General features: G+C 55.5%; 7 protein-coding genes across 7 annotated transcripts; 3 read left to right on the top strand and 4 right to left on the bottom strand.

Annotated features, from left to right (window-relative positions):
- Positions 1–1,841: 1,841 nt before the first annotated feature.
- On the bottom strand, positions 1,842–2,905 carry CGCA056_v004868 (37S ribosomal protein S9; the record flags this gene model as incomplete). The annotated part of the gene is made up of 2 exons (XM_037320123.1): positions 1,842–1,933; positions 2,005–2,905. The coding sequence occupies 2 exons, from the start codon at positions 2,903–2,905 to the stop codon at positions 1,842–1,844; spliced, it is 993 nt and encodes a 330-aa protein (XP_037182171.1).
- Positions 2,906–3,323: 418 nt separating this feature from the next.
- Positions 3,324–4,930, top strand: CAM1 (Elongation factor 1-gamma 1; the record flags this gene model as incomplete). The annotated part of the gene is made up of 4 exons (XM_037320122.1): positions 3,324–3,353; positions 3,439–3,625; positions 3,854–3,902; positions 3,964–4,930. 4 exons carry the CDS (start codon positions 3,324–3,326, stop codon positions 4,928–4,930), a joined length of 1,233 nt encoding a protein of 410 aa, XP_037182165.1.
- A 391-nt stretch (positions 4,931–5,321) lies between these two features.
- On the bottom strand, positions 5,322–6,328 carry CGCA056_v004866 (putative FCP1-like proteiny domain-containing protein; the record flags this gene model as incomplete). The annotated part of the gene is made up of 2 exons (XM_037320121.1): positions 5,322–6,063; positions 6,117–6,328. 2 exons carry the CDS (start codon positions 6,326–6,328, stop codon positions 5,322–5,324), a joined length of 954 nt encoding a protein of 317 aa, XP_037180930.1.
- A 551-nt stretch (positions 6,329–6,879) lies between these two features.
- Positions 6,880–7,852, top strand: RRP36 (rRNA biogenesis protein RRP36; the record flags this gene model as incomplete). Its single annotated transcript, XM_037320120.1, has 2 exons — positions 6,880–7,065; positions 7,118–7,852. The coding sequence occupies 2 exons, from the start codon at positions 6,880–6,882 to the stop codon at positions 7,850–7,852; spliced, it is 921 nt and encodes a 306-aa protein (XP_037182163.1).
- Positions 7,853–8,015: 163 nt separating this feature from the next.
- Positions 8,016–10,223, bottom strand: CGCA056_v004864 (Protein ABC1-like protein; the record flags this gene model as incomplete). The annotated part of the gene is made up of 1 exon (XM_037320119.1): positions 8,016–10,223. One exon carries the CDS (start codon positions 10,221–10,223, stop codon positions 8,016–8,018), a length of 2,208 nt encoding a protein of 735 aa, XP_037182164.1.
- Positions 10,224–10,689: 466 nt separating this feature from the next.
- On the bottom strand, positions 10,690–12,018 carry CGCA056_v004863 (Splicing factor ESS-2-like protein; the record flags this gene model as incomplete). The annotated part of the gene is made up of 1 exon (XM_037320118.1): positions 10,690–12,018. The coding sequence occupies one exon, from the start codon at positions 12,016–12,018 to the stop codon at positions 10,690–10,692; it is 1,329 nt and encodes a 442-aa protein (XP_037182167.1).
- Positions 12,019–12,758: 740 nt separating this feature from the next.
- On the top strand, positions 12,759–14,543 carry ppt1 (Serine/threonine-protein phosphatase T; the record flags this gene model as incomplete). Its single annotated transcript, XM_037320117.1, has 7 exons — positions 12,759–12,908; positions 12,991–13,071; positions 13,137–13,572; positions 13,624–13,867; positions 13,918–14,279; positions 14,330–14,454; positions 14,505–14,543. 7 exons carry the CDS (start codon positions 12,759–12,761, stop codon positions 14,541–14,543), a joined length of 1,437 nt encoding a protein of 478 aa, XP_037182168.1.
- Positions 14,544–14,749: the final 206 nt, after the last annotated feature.

Genomic DNA, 14,749 nt, shown 5'->3' with positions numbered 1-14,749 from the left:
CCACGAGACTCTCTCTTACCAACTTCACAATCAGCACAAGAGATCCTTCCCGAGAAGCTGTCTGATGCTGTCGTCCACTCGTTCCCGCGGCCTCGAAAAGAGATGCGACGCTACCGCAAGTAAGTAGCCACCACGAGACACATGCGACTGAATAGCCTCGTTCTCGCATCACGTCACTTTACATTGTTCTGATCAATGCTTCTACCTTCCTTACCGTCCGTCCATTCATCCGTCCAACCATCCATTATGTCGTCTCAAGCCACCATCAAAACGGCCCTATACTACCACCCTTATCAAGCCTCATCCGCTGCCCGCCCGCGCTCGTAATTGGCTTCCAATTCAACCGCTTCTTTCTTTGTTCACTCATCCATCCATCCATCCATCCCAGAGGTCAAGCACGCACACCCCCCCTTTTTTTTCCCTCCCCTTCCCCCATCCCATCATCATTGTCATCAGCAATCCCCACCACGCAACCAGAACAAGATCTGCTCGAAATTCGTCGCCGCCATCCCCGATCCGGTGAAACCAGTCGAGTCGTGCTGCCCACCGTCCGAATAAATGGCCGACGGGACTAAAATCCCGTCACGAGAAAAAACGGACGCAAGGGGTGAAACCAACTCCACGAACCTTCGATTCAGTCGTTCCATGCTTCTAGAAACCTTCGGTGGGCAGCACCGGTGCAAATGTCTGTGCCCTCGCTGTCGTCTCCTTTTAGGGGTTACCTTGTGTGGGAAATTGAAACAAGGCCCTCGCCGGACGCGTTTCTGCAACGCTGGCGATGGGGGCGTCACCATCGGGCTTGAGTCCTCAACGCCAGAGGTGTCGACGCGCATGCTCACGGACTCTTTTTAATATTGTTCGCATCTTCCATTCCGCCCGCAGCTCTACACAGGTGCCATCCGGTGGCCTATGATTCTGGCCTGATAATGACACACGAAAGCTGCCTTCATTCCCTCCAAGACCCGGTTTCAATGCGCGCCAAACTCCATTGACGGCCGCTCCGCTAACCGTCAAATGTGGTCACTGCACGCACTAGTTAAATGAGCCGTGTCAGCCAGACGACATGGCTACACGGTTGTCGCCATTGTCGATATCGCTGATTCGACCACGCATACAATTTGCCGGAGAAGCATCCGTATCACCACCCAGAGACTCCTTGTCGTCGTGATCTGCACCTATTCATGACGGGATTTGTTCCAATTCGGTCAAAGCCCAGTAACGTGCTATCTGGTTCCTGAATCGACACTCGCCCACGCGACAATCACGCATTGTGGTGCCATGTGGCTCTGTTGCTTGGCCGCAACTAGGACGGGATGCTCGAGTTTGGAGACACCACGTTGCTTCTCCGCGAACTGCATGGTCCGGGTTTGATGGTTTGGGCTTTCCTCCGACGTGGACAACAAGTGCAACTCTCTACTTCCATGTGGTTGATACAGTAAGGCCGCGACGCGAACAGTCTGCTGCGCCCTGAATCTGAACGTTCATGAATGTTTATCTCTCGCCATCCTCTCTGATATTAGCACCGCTGAGCCTCCGGAATCACCGAGTGAAGGACGATGCCTAGTCCACCGCGTTCCCAGGGGTATGATTGCGCTAGCAAGAGGTACAAGGCCAGCCTGCTTCGTCATTACCGAAGGCCGGTATGCGCTCCCTTATCACGACACAATAGCTTGTCACGCTAGACGCCTTCCCGATCTCATCTCGAGGCTGCCGGGCTAGTGAACATCATAGGCTGGCATTGTTCGAGCTGCCTTTTTTCTATGAATACACGAGGGTGGTAGTACAACAAGAAGGTGTTTGGCGCGGGTGACTGATTGCCCCCAGCATGGCCAGAAACGCTTCTATCTCTTGACCCAGGTAGGCGACTTTCTGGCCTTGAGGTGGCCATGCTTCTTTCTTTCCACCCTTCTCGCGTCGCGCGTGATGCAGCCAGCTGCCCATGCAGATAGATTAGCGATATGTCCCTTCGACAAGAGGCTGCCGAGCCTGGGAATGTCCACTTACCCTTTCTCAACGACCTCCTCAAGTCGGGCTCATGAACCAACATCGCCTTGGCGATTGCTAAAGTCAGGGCTTCGGCCTGGCCTGTGACGCCACCACCGTCCACCAGCGCCCATACGTTGTACTTGTCCGTCCTTGCTGTGCTTCGCAGTGCCCAGATGGCACTCTCGCGGTCGTGAATCCTGCCAAAGATCTCGTTCAGAGGCTTACCGTTGACCAGGACCTCTCCGGTGCCCTCAACAACCCAGGCACGAGCGCTAGACGTCTTTCTCCGACCGATTCCCAGCGCACGTCCGTGTTTATCGAGGGGCTTGACCTTGGCCACGTTCTTGAACGGGTCGATATCTCTCTTGAACCCCTCCAGGGCATGTTTGACGTCCTCGGGCATCAGCTTGGGGATGATGGCGTGCAGGTGCTTGATCATGGCCAGAAGCTGGCTGTAGGGCTTTGCCTTGACCGGCTCTCCGTGCATCGTGCGGTATCCCTTGAGCGTCCTCCACAGCTGTCGGGGAACCATGTCCGGTGGCGAGAGCGGAAGGTGTTGGTACTTCTCCATGAGGTGAGAGAACTTGATGAAGGAGTCGTTGAAGTGAGGCTCCCTGGAGAAGTAGGACGGAGAGACGGGTACGGCGCGGGCGTGGACCATGCCCGGGAATGGGTCTTCTAGCGGCTTAGCGAGTTTGCTCTTGGTGAGCTTTTCTATATCGAAGCCTGGCGGGAGGGCTGTGAGGTCTGGAAGCGCGTTTCCCGGGGGCTTTTTCGGTGGTTCGATAGGTGTCGAGGTCGACATGGACTTGATGCCGACCTGAATGCTCGGTCGTTGCCATTGCAGCTTCGCATGCTGGCTTTTCGCCGTCTGGCGCAGGCAGAGCGTCTGCCGCAGCCCGTGGCGTATGGTCGACATGTTGTTGGGACTTCGATCAGCGCCCTCGTCGGTTGGGCGGTCGTCGCGATGTCGCGAATTTCTTCGTGATACCAACCTCAAAAGCTAGAATTTCCTGTCGGCGGTTCGGCGGGAGAATATCGGACCGTTTTTCGACATCAGCCACGATGGTCAGCCACTTTTGTGGTGCGCACAGACCTTCCGTTGCCTCGTCTACAGTGATACCCCTCACTCAAGCCACAGCGACTGCCCTGGAGCTTTCGGGCGAGGAGGGGTTGGGTGGCCACGGCGGGGCACTGGCCTCGAAATTGCCGTCTCATTCAAAAAAATTGCAGTCCTTCAGCAGCGGGGGAAGTTGAACTTTTTCCTTTCTCCTCTCCAGTCCATCACCTCACACACTCTTGATACCCTTCCATCTCAGTCGCTCAACTGGAACAAGATGGCGTTCGGCAAGCTCTTCACCTACCCGGTAAGCAATCACCAATTGCTTCTTGATTTCCTGTTCGACTTTGCGATCTCTGAGGATTCTCGAAGCTGACTTGTCGCCCCTCCAGGCCAACCCCCGCACCGCGGCCATCCGCGCCGTCGCGAAGGCCAACAATGTCGACCTTGAGTACATCGAGGCCGACACCACCAAGCCTTCCATCGAGCACCTCAAGGCCAACAAGCTCGGCAAGGTCCCTGCCTTCCTGGGCGAGGATGGCTACCCTCTCTCTGAGTGCATCGCCATCGCCATCTACAGTACGTTCGCCCTGAGTCACATAAGCCCAGTCCTTTGTTGGGCGCCGATTCTTCTCGCGCCACAAACACCACAGCCCTCACCCCTCCGAAATGACGAATAAGCACAAATTTTACAGTTATCCCTGTCCGAACCACCGTGTGGATAGAGTTCTAATTTCTGATCTTGCCATCTTCCTTCGCAATGCTTGGAAACCGCGCGCCGGGACACATCAGCTAACCCGGCCACAGTCACCTCCCAGAACGAGAAGACTACCCTTCTCGGCAAGACCAAGCAGGAGTGAGTCACAGTCTGACACCCACCGACCTTGAGAGCACGGAGCTAACCGACCGGCCTGCAGTTACGCTTCCATCCTGAAGTGGATGTCCTACTTCAACTCTGAGGTCCTCCCCCCCATGGGTGCTTGGTACCGCCCCCTCCTCGGCAAGGACGCCTACAACAAGAAGGCCGTCGAGGACTCCTCCAAGGTCGCCCTCAAGGCCGTCAAGGTCGTCGAGGAGCACCTCCTCAGCAACACCTACCTCGTTGGCGAGCGCATCACCCTTGCCGACCTCTTCGCCGCTGGCATCATTGCCCGTGGCTTCGAGTTCTTCTTCGACAAGCAGTGGCGCCAGGAGAACCCCAACGTCACCCGTTGGTACGACACCATCATCAACCAGGACATCTGGACTGCCGTTTCCGAGAAGCAGGAGTACCTCGAGACTCCCAAGCTCACCAACGTCCCCCCCAAGAAGCCCGAGCAGCCCAAGAAGGAGGCCAAGAAGGAGGCCCCCAAGCCCGCTGCCCCCGCTACTGAGGAGGCCCCTGCCGCCCCCAAGCCCAAGCACCCCCTTGCTGAGCTCCCCCGCGCCACCTTCGACCTCGAGGAGTGGAAGCGTCAGTACTCTAACATCAAGAACCACGAGGAGGCCATGAACTGGTTCTGGTCCAACGCCAACTTCGAGGAGTTCTCCCTCTGGAAGGTCAAGTACAAGTACAACGACGAGCTCACCATGACCTTCATGTCCAACAACCTGATTGGCGGCTTCAACAACCGTCTTGAGGGTTCCCGCAAGTTCATCTTCGGATGCGCTGCCGTCTACGGCGCCAACAACGACTCCGTTATTGAGGGAGCCTTTGTCATCCGTGGCCAGGACTACAAGCCCGCTTTCGACGTCGCTCCCGACTACGAGAGCTACGACTTCGAGAAGCTCGACCCCACCAAGGCCGAGGACAAGCAGTACGTCTCCGACTCTTGGGGCTGGGAGAAGCCCATCACCCACAACGGCAAGGAGTACCCCGTTGCCGACGGCAAGGTCTTCAAATAAGCGCGTCACTTATTTGTTAGGGGGAGATCCGACATTCACGGCTTATGGCAGAGATGAAATGAGTTTACGACTAGGCAAGGTGGTGTGTAGACGATGTTATGGACCCGAGAAGAGATATCTTGCGCGTAATGCCAGATGTTGTGTGCCGAGTCACTAGGACTAGGCAATAGATGCAGGACATTCCTGATGATCAAACCAAAAATACGTTTTCCCAACGGCGGCCGTGACCGAAAGTGACTTGACTAATTGTCTATTCCATTCCAATGTCTATGAAGACTAGGGGTATCTCGATGCTATGAAGGCCGTATCCCACCCTGCCAATTGCCTACTCCGGCTGCACACGCCTGGCACCTTTCTATCTGCAAAGTGCCAATCTAACCCAGGAACGCAACTACTTCTCCTCGGGCGGTTCCAACTTGTAGTCCTCCTTCATCTGAAATGGGTTTGTGCGCATGTAGCTGCTGATATCCGACTGATAGCAGAGCGAGTTGAGGTAGTCGTGAACCTGCGGGACAACCAAGCCCGGCTCCGCGTCGTTACCGAAGAACTCGGGGATGCGAAGCAGGTTGTACGGCTCGCTGCGCGCCTTCTCGAGGGAGTCGTCAATGAGCACGGTGTTGCTCTGGTCCCAGCAGCCGCCGTACTCGGCGTCCGGGTGCGACGACTTGACGCGGGGGTCGTCCCACACCTTCTGCAGCCGCTTGTACACCTGCACGCGGAGGTTGTAGTCGGCCTTCGAGAGACCGAAGCGGTCGCGGCCCCAAATGGCCAGCACGCGGCGGTGGATCTCACCCCGGTCTCTGCCGCCCGGGATGGGCGGGCCGAGGAGGAGCTGGTCGCACATGGACTGGACGTTCTGCGGACGGGCGGACGACCAGATGACCACGTGGAAGGTGTCGAGGCAGTATTGCAGGAAGCGCTTGGCGTACGGGCGCTCGACGAAGGAGGTTGCGTTGCGCCGGTTGGGGCGGTAGAGGAGGGTGCCGTTGAGGTCCATGACCACGAGGATAGGCTTCGGGGTCGGGAGGAGGGTCGGTAGGATGGAGGCGCGTTGGAGGTATTCTGCGGTCGGGTCGGGGACGCCGCCTGAGGCGAGTGAAGGGGCTACGATCTTATCGCGGTCGTTCATGGCCCTGGGGTTCAAAGGTTAGCTTGGACAAATGCGATGGAGATGGTGATCGCTTACTTTGCGCGGGGACCCTTGGGGGGAGTGGGCTGCTGGCTTGCGCCGCCGGGCGCGGCCTGAGAAGCTGGTGCGGCTTGAGGGAAGGGGAAGGAGCCGTTTTGTGTGTTGTTTCCGAGGCCGGGTATCGTGAAGCTTCCGCCAGGTGTTTGTGCGGGAGCTCCGGTGATGGTCGGGGCGGGCTTGGCCCACCATTGCATGTTGGGCATGTCCATTGCGTAGACTTTGAAGGGGTGAAGGGGTTGCGCGTCTGGATATGAAGGTACTCTACCTCCAAATTGAGGATCGCGCGCGTCGTGGCGGTTGCGTTGCCTCGCGAGAACCTCTCTGGTTGTGCCCAAAGTCGCGTACGGCTGGCGGAAGGCAAGCCGGAAAGATCTGGGGTAGACGTTTAAGATGGAGGGGCGCATGGGCGGGTCTAAGGTCGCGGGGTGAAAGTTGTTGTCTCTAATTGGCTCTGTGTGAGCAAAAAGAAACTTGGCTTGTACTGAAAAATTATTCAGATAGCAACTATCGATTAGTTCGTTACGGCTGTTAGCAAGAGTGGATGTGGTGTGCTATGTACGTGCGATGTGAGTTTGGATGCCCGTTGAGAGAAATTGTTCTCTCCATGTATTCCTTATCTAATCGATAAGAATATTCTTATCTACGGTTCATGCTCATGTTGACCCACTAAAATTTTCGCCAGTGCTGTAGACTTCCCCCATGTGATTCCTCAGATTGCTTCTCACAGCTTCTCAGCAAAAAAGTATCAGTACGTCACAAAATGCTTTCCGGAAAGAGAAAACAAGGATTTGGTGGGCTTCAGCGCCGGGTGAGGCCGAGAAGAGAGCAGGAGGAGGAGCCGGAAATCGAGGAGACTTTCAGCAGCGAGCCTGAGGAGATGGGTGTGGAGGGTGATGAGATGATCGAGGACGAAGAGGATGAGGACGAGATGGACGATGAGGAGGAGGTAAATCTCACACCTTTGATGAAACCGAGACTCGATGCTAACATTACCACAGTCTGATGGGTCGCCACCGCCAAAGAAACCCACCATCGACATCTCATCAGTCTCATTCGGCGCACTCGCCAAAGCCCAAGCTTCCATGCCAGCGGGACGTCGCAAACGCGGCGCCGCCGCTGAACCCTCAGAACAGGACTCCGACTCCGATTCCGGCCCCGAGGAGGCCGGAAATGGCAGAAAACCCAAGTCGGCCGCCGACCTCGCCAAGCGCACGAGCAAGCACGCGCCCATGGAAATGTCCAGCAAGAGACAGGTCTCCCGCAAGCGCGAGGTCATCGCCGTGCCCAAGATGGAGGTGCGCGACCCGCGCTTCGACCCGCTCAGCGGCCCCGTCGACGAGGCCAAGGCCAGGAAGGCGTATGCGTTCCTGGACGAGTACCGCGCCGACGAGATGAAGCAGCTGCGCGCGGAGATCAAGAAGACGAAGGATGCGGCGAAGAAGGAGGAGATGAAGCGGCTTTTGTTATCGATGGAGTCCAAGATGAAGGCGCGGCAACGCAAGGACAGGGAGCAGGAGCTGATGCAGGAGCACAAGCGTCGCGAAAAGGAGCTGGTGAAGCAGGGCAAGCAGCCTTTCTACCTGAAGAAGGCGGAGCAGAAGAAGAGGCTGCTCGTGGACCAATTCTCGAATATGAAGAAGAGGCAGGTTGACAAGTCAATCGAGAGGAAGCGCAAGAAGGTCGTCGCAAAGGAGAGAAAGGAGCTGGACAAGTTGGAGAGGCGACCTCGATAGGGAGGGACGGTGCATTAGCGTGGTCTATCGAGAATTACATGGCCTGTGTGTGCTTTCTGCTTTGCGGCCTTTTTCTGTCTTCTTTTGACCGCATCATGTAGTCTCTCTAACATGTTGTTACAGTGATGATACAAATGATACAAGCGAACCAACCGTCTCAACCTCAGACGGTGTAACCGTTCTTCTTCAAGCTCTCCTCAAACATTTCTCGGCATCTAACCTTGCTACCGAGTCTGGCACAAAGCAGGAAGGCACCGCTCAACTTGCGGTGCAAGCTATATGTCTCCTCGGGCGGTGGCGCCAGTCGCTCGCGCAGCATGACGGGGATGAGGGCCTTAACGCGCTCGGTGATGGTTTGGTCCTTAAAGTCGTAGACCTCAGGCGCCGAGGCGAGAAACGGCTCGGCGAGCGTCAGCACCGACTTGACGTGAGCATCCACCATTGTCTTGCTTTCATGGCCAGTCAGATATCCAAGACTCTCTGAGAGCTCCTTGACGCCCTGGTGGTCAGATCTTGAGGCCGCCGCAAGAAGCTGAACATACTGCACGACGAACTCATCTGGATACTCCCTCGACGCGCCAAAATCGAGCAGCTCGAGCTTGTTCGTCTTAGCGTTGTAGAGGAAGTTTGTCCAGTTCGGGTCGGTTTGCATGAACTTGAACTCGGTGATTTCCCTTAAGCAGAGGCGGAGGATCTGAGTGCCGATCCAATCACGCTGGTCCTGGGTAAACGACGTGACCCTCGTAACTCCAACGCCGTCCATCCAGTCCATCGTCAGGACATTCTTTCCAGAAGCTTTCAGGTGAACATCGGGCACGAGGAAAGTGCCCTCTTCCCCGGCGAGCAACTCCTTGTACTTGATGAGACACTGGGCTTCTCTCTCATAGTCGCACTCCCAGCCAAGCTCGAGTCGTGCGTTGTCGATGGTCTTGTTGAGATATAAGCCCTTGGGCAAAAGCTTGGTGGCATTCAGCAGAATGCCGAGATTGTCGAGGTCCGAGTTGATGGAGTCAGCAACGCCGGGGAATTGGATCTTCACAGCCACTTTTCTACCATTCTTCAGCGTAGCGCGATGGACCTGGCCGATGGACGCGGCAGCGATTGGCTTCTCCTCAAACTCTTCAAATAGTTCCCGCCATTCAGCACCCAAGTTCGCTACAAGGACCTTATCTCTCTGGTATGAAGGCATATAGTCAGCGCGGTCTTGCACTCTTTGTAGCACCTCCTGGATTGGTCCCGGAAGCATCTTGGAGTCCTGGAAGCTCATCATCTGACCCATTTTAAGCGCAGCGCCTCTCATTCTGGACAGCTTAGACACCAGTCTCTCCATATTGCCGGCGCTAAGCAATACCGAGCCCTCGCTCTTGCCGCCAAAGGCCCTGCCGATGCTCTCCGTGATGGCGCCTCCCATCATGCCAGCAGCCAGACCGCCATAGTTCCAAAGTCTGCTAATCCGGGTGGCGGGAACTTTGGATTCTCTAAGAACATATGCTGGTGTTGGGGCTGGGGATGAGGACTGGTCGACCGCTGCACCAAGCACGTCCTCGACTGGCGGCTCTTCTTTTTGCGTTTCGATTGAAGAGGCTTTATGGACTGGCTCGCTTTCCGAGCTAACAGGAGCCGCCGTTGCGGGTGTTTCTGTACTCGGTTTACCGTCCTGAGGTGCAGCCGGCGTGGGCTCTGGGGCGGCTTTGACGGCTGGTGGACTCTTCTCCGGCGCCTTCGCCGCTGGCTTGGAGTGAACAACAAACTCAGGAAGACCAACCGGCTTGAGCTTCTTTCGAGCGCCAAACAGTTGATCCACCTGCTTTTCATCCTTCTTTCCTATCATACTAGCAGCACGGTTGCCGTGGAAAATGTTGATGTTGACATCTGGTGGAACGTCATCAAGCTCTTCAGAGACGGGAGCGCCATATGCTGGTGTCATGCCCTTGCTCGTGTAGCTGTCATCTTTGGGCTTTGCCGCCGACGGCGACGCATCAGACCACGGGAAGCCGGAAGGGTTTGATTGCCTTAGTTGAGAAAGAACCGAACCGGAATCTGGCTTGGTGACGGATCCGTGGCTGGGCTTGGACTGAAAATGGTTTGGAGATGCGTGAGGGACATGAGTGACTTTTGGTGTCGGTTCCGGCTGCACTGGTGGTGCCTCTGTTGTTGATGGCTGTGCTTCTTGTGAAGCCGTTGGTGATGTGCTCTCATCGGCAGTGTCTGCTCGTGTGTTTTCCGGTGCTACTGGAGCTCGGCGTGTTAAGCTGGAAGCTTTGCTGAAGCTCTCAAGCTGCCGACCTCTTAGGGCGACATGCTTGGATGCGACTGAGCGCGATGCACTCAGCACCGCTGCCAGATCGACAGCAAAATCGGCGAATCTCATCTGAGCGGCAACTCTCAACTGTCTCACGCGCATGTCATTGCACGATTTTCGACCGGAAAATGACTGCACGTCTCCCTGGAAGCTCCGGGACTAAGTCGTTATCGTCATAAATCGAGAAAACTTGAGTGATGGCTACATGCAACAAGCGTGGCTTGGAACCATAAATGCGCATATCCGATATATCGGACTAATGGGGCGCCACACGGTACTGCCAGTCGTGTAAGTCCTTGATCCGAACGTGGATTATCAGGCCCGAGTCTTGCAGATTGCTATTGTTATCTTGAGATTCGTTTGGGGGTTGTTGAACTAATAATCTACTAAACCTAACCATGTTTGATGCGTTGCAAAGAATGATTATTGCTAAGCCGCCTCATGCTGTACAGCGCTCTCTTCTGATGTGGTATCTATCCTTGCTCTATCCCTATTCCATTTGGTCGTTATTCATTAAGTTTCATTCTACCGAATTTCACTGAGGGACCTTGGAGCCACCTTTCAATAGCGAGCCTCGTGCCCTTAGCGGCGTCGCTTTCGGAGTCGAGCCGCTGGGGCCTCCCCGTCTGGGACTTCCGATCTTACTCCATAGTCTTTGAGCGGCAGGCGTCAGTCCTCCAGAGACCCTCGGGCTAGATGGAAACTTTGGCACTGGGGTCCTCTCTAGCTTTCCGGTCAATCCATTCTTTACCGACTCTCTCTTGGATTGCGCTGCCCTCTCAACCAGCCGATGATGCAGACTTTCTCTCTTGCCTTGCTCCTGTAATTTAAAAGGGTTGGGAGTCGCATCACCAGGGCCTAAGTTAATGATTGGTGCTGGAAGAACCTCTTCTTCATCATCGGCGTCATCAACGAAGGCGTAGCCATTCACTCTTGGCGTTTCTCCACCTCCCACCGCGCTCGAAGCTTGATCGTCCTTTCGCGGCCTACCCGCGATGGCGTCTCTCACCGCAGACATTGTTGGAGACGGTGGCCTTTCGACAATCGCGGGCTGGGGGATCCTTGTGTTCTGGTAGTTGATCGATTTTGGAGCCATCATCGAAGTCGCCTCGGCCCTTTGAGCAGGGCTCTCGTATTTGTCCTCAACACCGTCCGGCCCAAACATGAGGTTGTTCTTCGGGTTAGCGTTCCAGCTATCCGGCCTGGCTGGCCTATCATCGGCATCCTTGATTGCCAGCCTGTCTCTTTTGATAAACCCGTCGTCGATCAAGCGGCCGTTCTGAGCCAGCTTCTCCTCCACTTCGGCTTGCTTGATCATCTGTTTCGATGGCAGCTTGTTCCCATGCCAGAGCCATGCATACTTCTCCGCTTTCTTCTGACTTTGCTTGTCCATGAGCTTGTAGAAGCTCTCGTTATCCTCACTGGTGTACTTGGCCTGGAAGTTGGCTAGGCTCAAGTTGGTATCCACAACGGGCTTCTGCTCCTCAACGACTGTTGGCGCGACCGATGCTGGTGTATCCGCGCCGTACGCTGACGGTGTGCGCCCTCCATTCTCGAACATGGGCGGTCTCTTCACCCTCTGCCTTCCTGGGGTCATCACGCGCTGTAGCCTTTGTCCAGCGCTCGAGATCCATACTGCGTCCTTCGATTCGAGGGCGTCGAGGTATTCCTGCTGAGTTTCCGATTCCAAAAGCCCAGGAAAGAAGTCCCGCGCGATAATTTTCGAGAGGGCATCGGTATATGTATCTTCGTCTATGACCTTCTTGGGCCTCTTGATCTTCTTCGCGGGCGGCGGTGGTGGCATGAGGTCGGTGTCAGTGCGCTTTCGCACCAGCGCGTTGGACTGTTGGCTTGGAGGCTCCATCGTGACGTCCGGTTGTTGCTAGGCGAGCGCGCCGACTTCGGGTGTCTCGACAGACCGTGGGTGGTGAAAAAGTGCCATGCAGAGGCTGTCGTGTCGCAAGTCAGCGAAGTTCGCAGGATAACACTGGCGCGCTCGCATTCAGGCCTGAAATGACGTGGAGCCGATAAAAGATAAGCCTGATTAGGGACCCTGGAAGGTTTCGAAGGTACGTATGCAGCTACCGAGGCGTCACCCGCTAAAGCCGTCCAAATCCATGCCCGTGCTTTTCAGTGGCAACTGCCAACTGGGAAGCTGAGGGTAATGGAGGGGCTAGGCCCGGAGCTGGCCCTCCTGAACCCCTGTCGAGATCCTGAAGTGGCAACTGAAAGCTGCCCCGCAGTTGCGCTCAGCGTATCGCTTGGTGCAGTAACACAGCGTTGTAGCGCACTGTTTCTGTTACCTTAGCTCCGAAGAGGGTTTAAGGGCCGAACCGTCGCGAAAGGAAGCTTTTTGACTTGGTCCCCCGGAACTTCAACCTTCTAAGAGCTTCCGCAGGCCGAAAACTTCGCCGATATACGACCCTTTTCCCTCTCTCCCATTCTCGTTGTGTGTGTCGAACTCGGTGTCGCACTCGAAAACCGCACTCTACACCCAACAGTCCGCGGGCGACAGGTTCAGAGAGTCTCGAGGCCTCTTCGCCACGATAAACTACCCCACACTTGCTTTACCATTTGCACCAAGTCTGCGCTGTTATTGCCGCCATGTCGATTCCGGAGGAGCAGGCCGTGGCCTTCAAGAACCAGGGCAACAAGGCGTTTTCTGCCCACGATTGGCCCACTGCCATTGAGTTTTACACCAAAGCCATCGAGTTGAACGACAAGGAGCCCACATTCTTCACGAACCGCGCCCAGGTTTGCCCCGCCCCCTCCCTTTGCGACAGGCCCTGCATCTTGAAGTTGCTCGTGTGACTGACCATTTCTCGTCCCGGTGCAGGCAAACCTCAAGTCCGAAGCTTACGGATATGCCATTGCGGATTGTACGAAAGCGATCGAGTTGAACCCCAAGTTTGTCAAGGTTCGTGCCTCTTGCCAGCAGGCACCCGGTATGAACAGCCCGATGCTGACGTCCCGTCGCTTTAGGCATACTTCCGTCGAGGTCTCGCACACACAGCCATTCTCAGGCCCAAGGACGCCCTCGTAGACTTCAAGGAATGCATAAAGCTCGACCCGAATAACAAGGATGCCAAGCTCAAGTTGGATGAGTGCAAAAAGATTGTGCGCAAGTTGGATTTCTATGCTGCCATTGAAGTGGGCGACGAGCCGTCGGCTGCGGAGGGTCTTGACGTTGATTCTATCAACGTCGAGGCAGACTATGATGGTGTCAGATTGGGAAGCGAGATGACGCAGGAGTTCATTGACGACATGACGGAGAGGTTCAAGACTGGCAAGAAGATCCACAGGAAATACGTTTACCAGATCATTCTGGCCGTCAAGAAGCTCGTCTATGATGAGCCCACCATGGTGGAGATGGAGGTTCCTGAGGGTGTTCAGCTTACCGTCTGCGGTGACACTCACGGTAAATTATCTTACCACAGTGCTGATGCGCTTCGGGCTAACCCATGTGTAGGCCAGTACTTCGATTTGATGGAACTGTTCCGCTTGAACGGAACACCGAACGACAAGCACTACTACCTATTTAACGGTGACTTCGTCGACCGTGGATCTTGGTCAACCGAGATTGCTCTCCTGCTTTACGCTTACAAGTGGCTGAGACCCAAGGGTTTCTTCCTGAACCGTGGCAACCACGAGACAGACGACATGAACCGAGTGTACGGCTTTGAGGGAGAGTGCAAGGCTAAATACAACGAGAGGTATGTGCTTTTCGTTACTTCTTATGAGTCGCACTCATTGACAATCGCAGAATCTTCAAGCTGTTCTCCGAGAGTTTCTCAGCCCTGCCCCTCGCCACCCTGATCGGAACCAAGTACCTTGTCCTGCACGGTGGTTTGTTCTCGGACGACAAGGTAACTTTGGACGATATCCGCAAGCTCGACAGGCACGCCCAGCGCCAGCCTGGCCAGTCCGGTCTCATGATGGAGATGCTGTGGACGGATCCTCAGGACGAGCCTGGCCGTGGCCCGAGCAAGCGTGGCGTTGGCATGCAATTCGGACCCGACGTTACGAAGCAGTTCTGCGAGAACAACGGTCTCGAGGCGGTCATTCGCAGTCACGAAGTCCGCATGGACGGATACGAGGTGCAGCACGACGGACGTTGCATTACTGGTGAGTTCTTTTGGTATCTAATGAAGTGCATTCGAGGCTAATCGTTACAGTCTTCTCCGCCCCCAAATACTGCGATTCCACCGAGAACCGGGGAGCCTATATCAACATTGGCCCCGACTACAAGTTACAGTTCAACCAGTTTGATGCCGTACCTCACCCGGATATCAAGCCCATGGTAAGCATTGCGCAACACCCCTGCTTGGTTCGCCGCTGACTGTCTTCCAGGCATACGCCCAGAGCTCTCTCATGTCGTCTCTGATGTAATTGACGTAAAACGGACGGTCGTTCCGGGGATACAATGTGGTATATCTGCATCCGCTGCATAAACGGTGCATGTGATCGGCGCATATAGGGGGCAGGCTGGAAGCGTGGGATTTGGCCATGCGGATAAACGGAGTTTTTGTCTGCAATCGATAACCATACCCGAAGTCTAGAATAATTTGACGCTTGGGCGTGTGGCTTAACCCCCT

The sequence above is a fragment of the Colletotrichum aenigma genome (assembly GCF_013390185.1).
Source record: "Colletotrichum aenigma strain Cg56 chromosome Unknown KSG_Cg56_contig03, whole genome shotgun sequence".
NCBI classification, from domain to species: Eukaryota; Fungi; Ascomycota; class Sordariomycetes; order Glomerellales; family Glomerellaceae; genus Colletotrichum; species Colletotrichum aenigma.
This window is presented reverse-complemented; position numbering and strand designations above follow the sequence as displayed.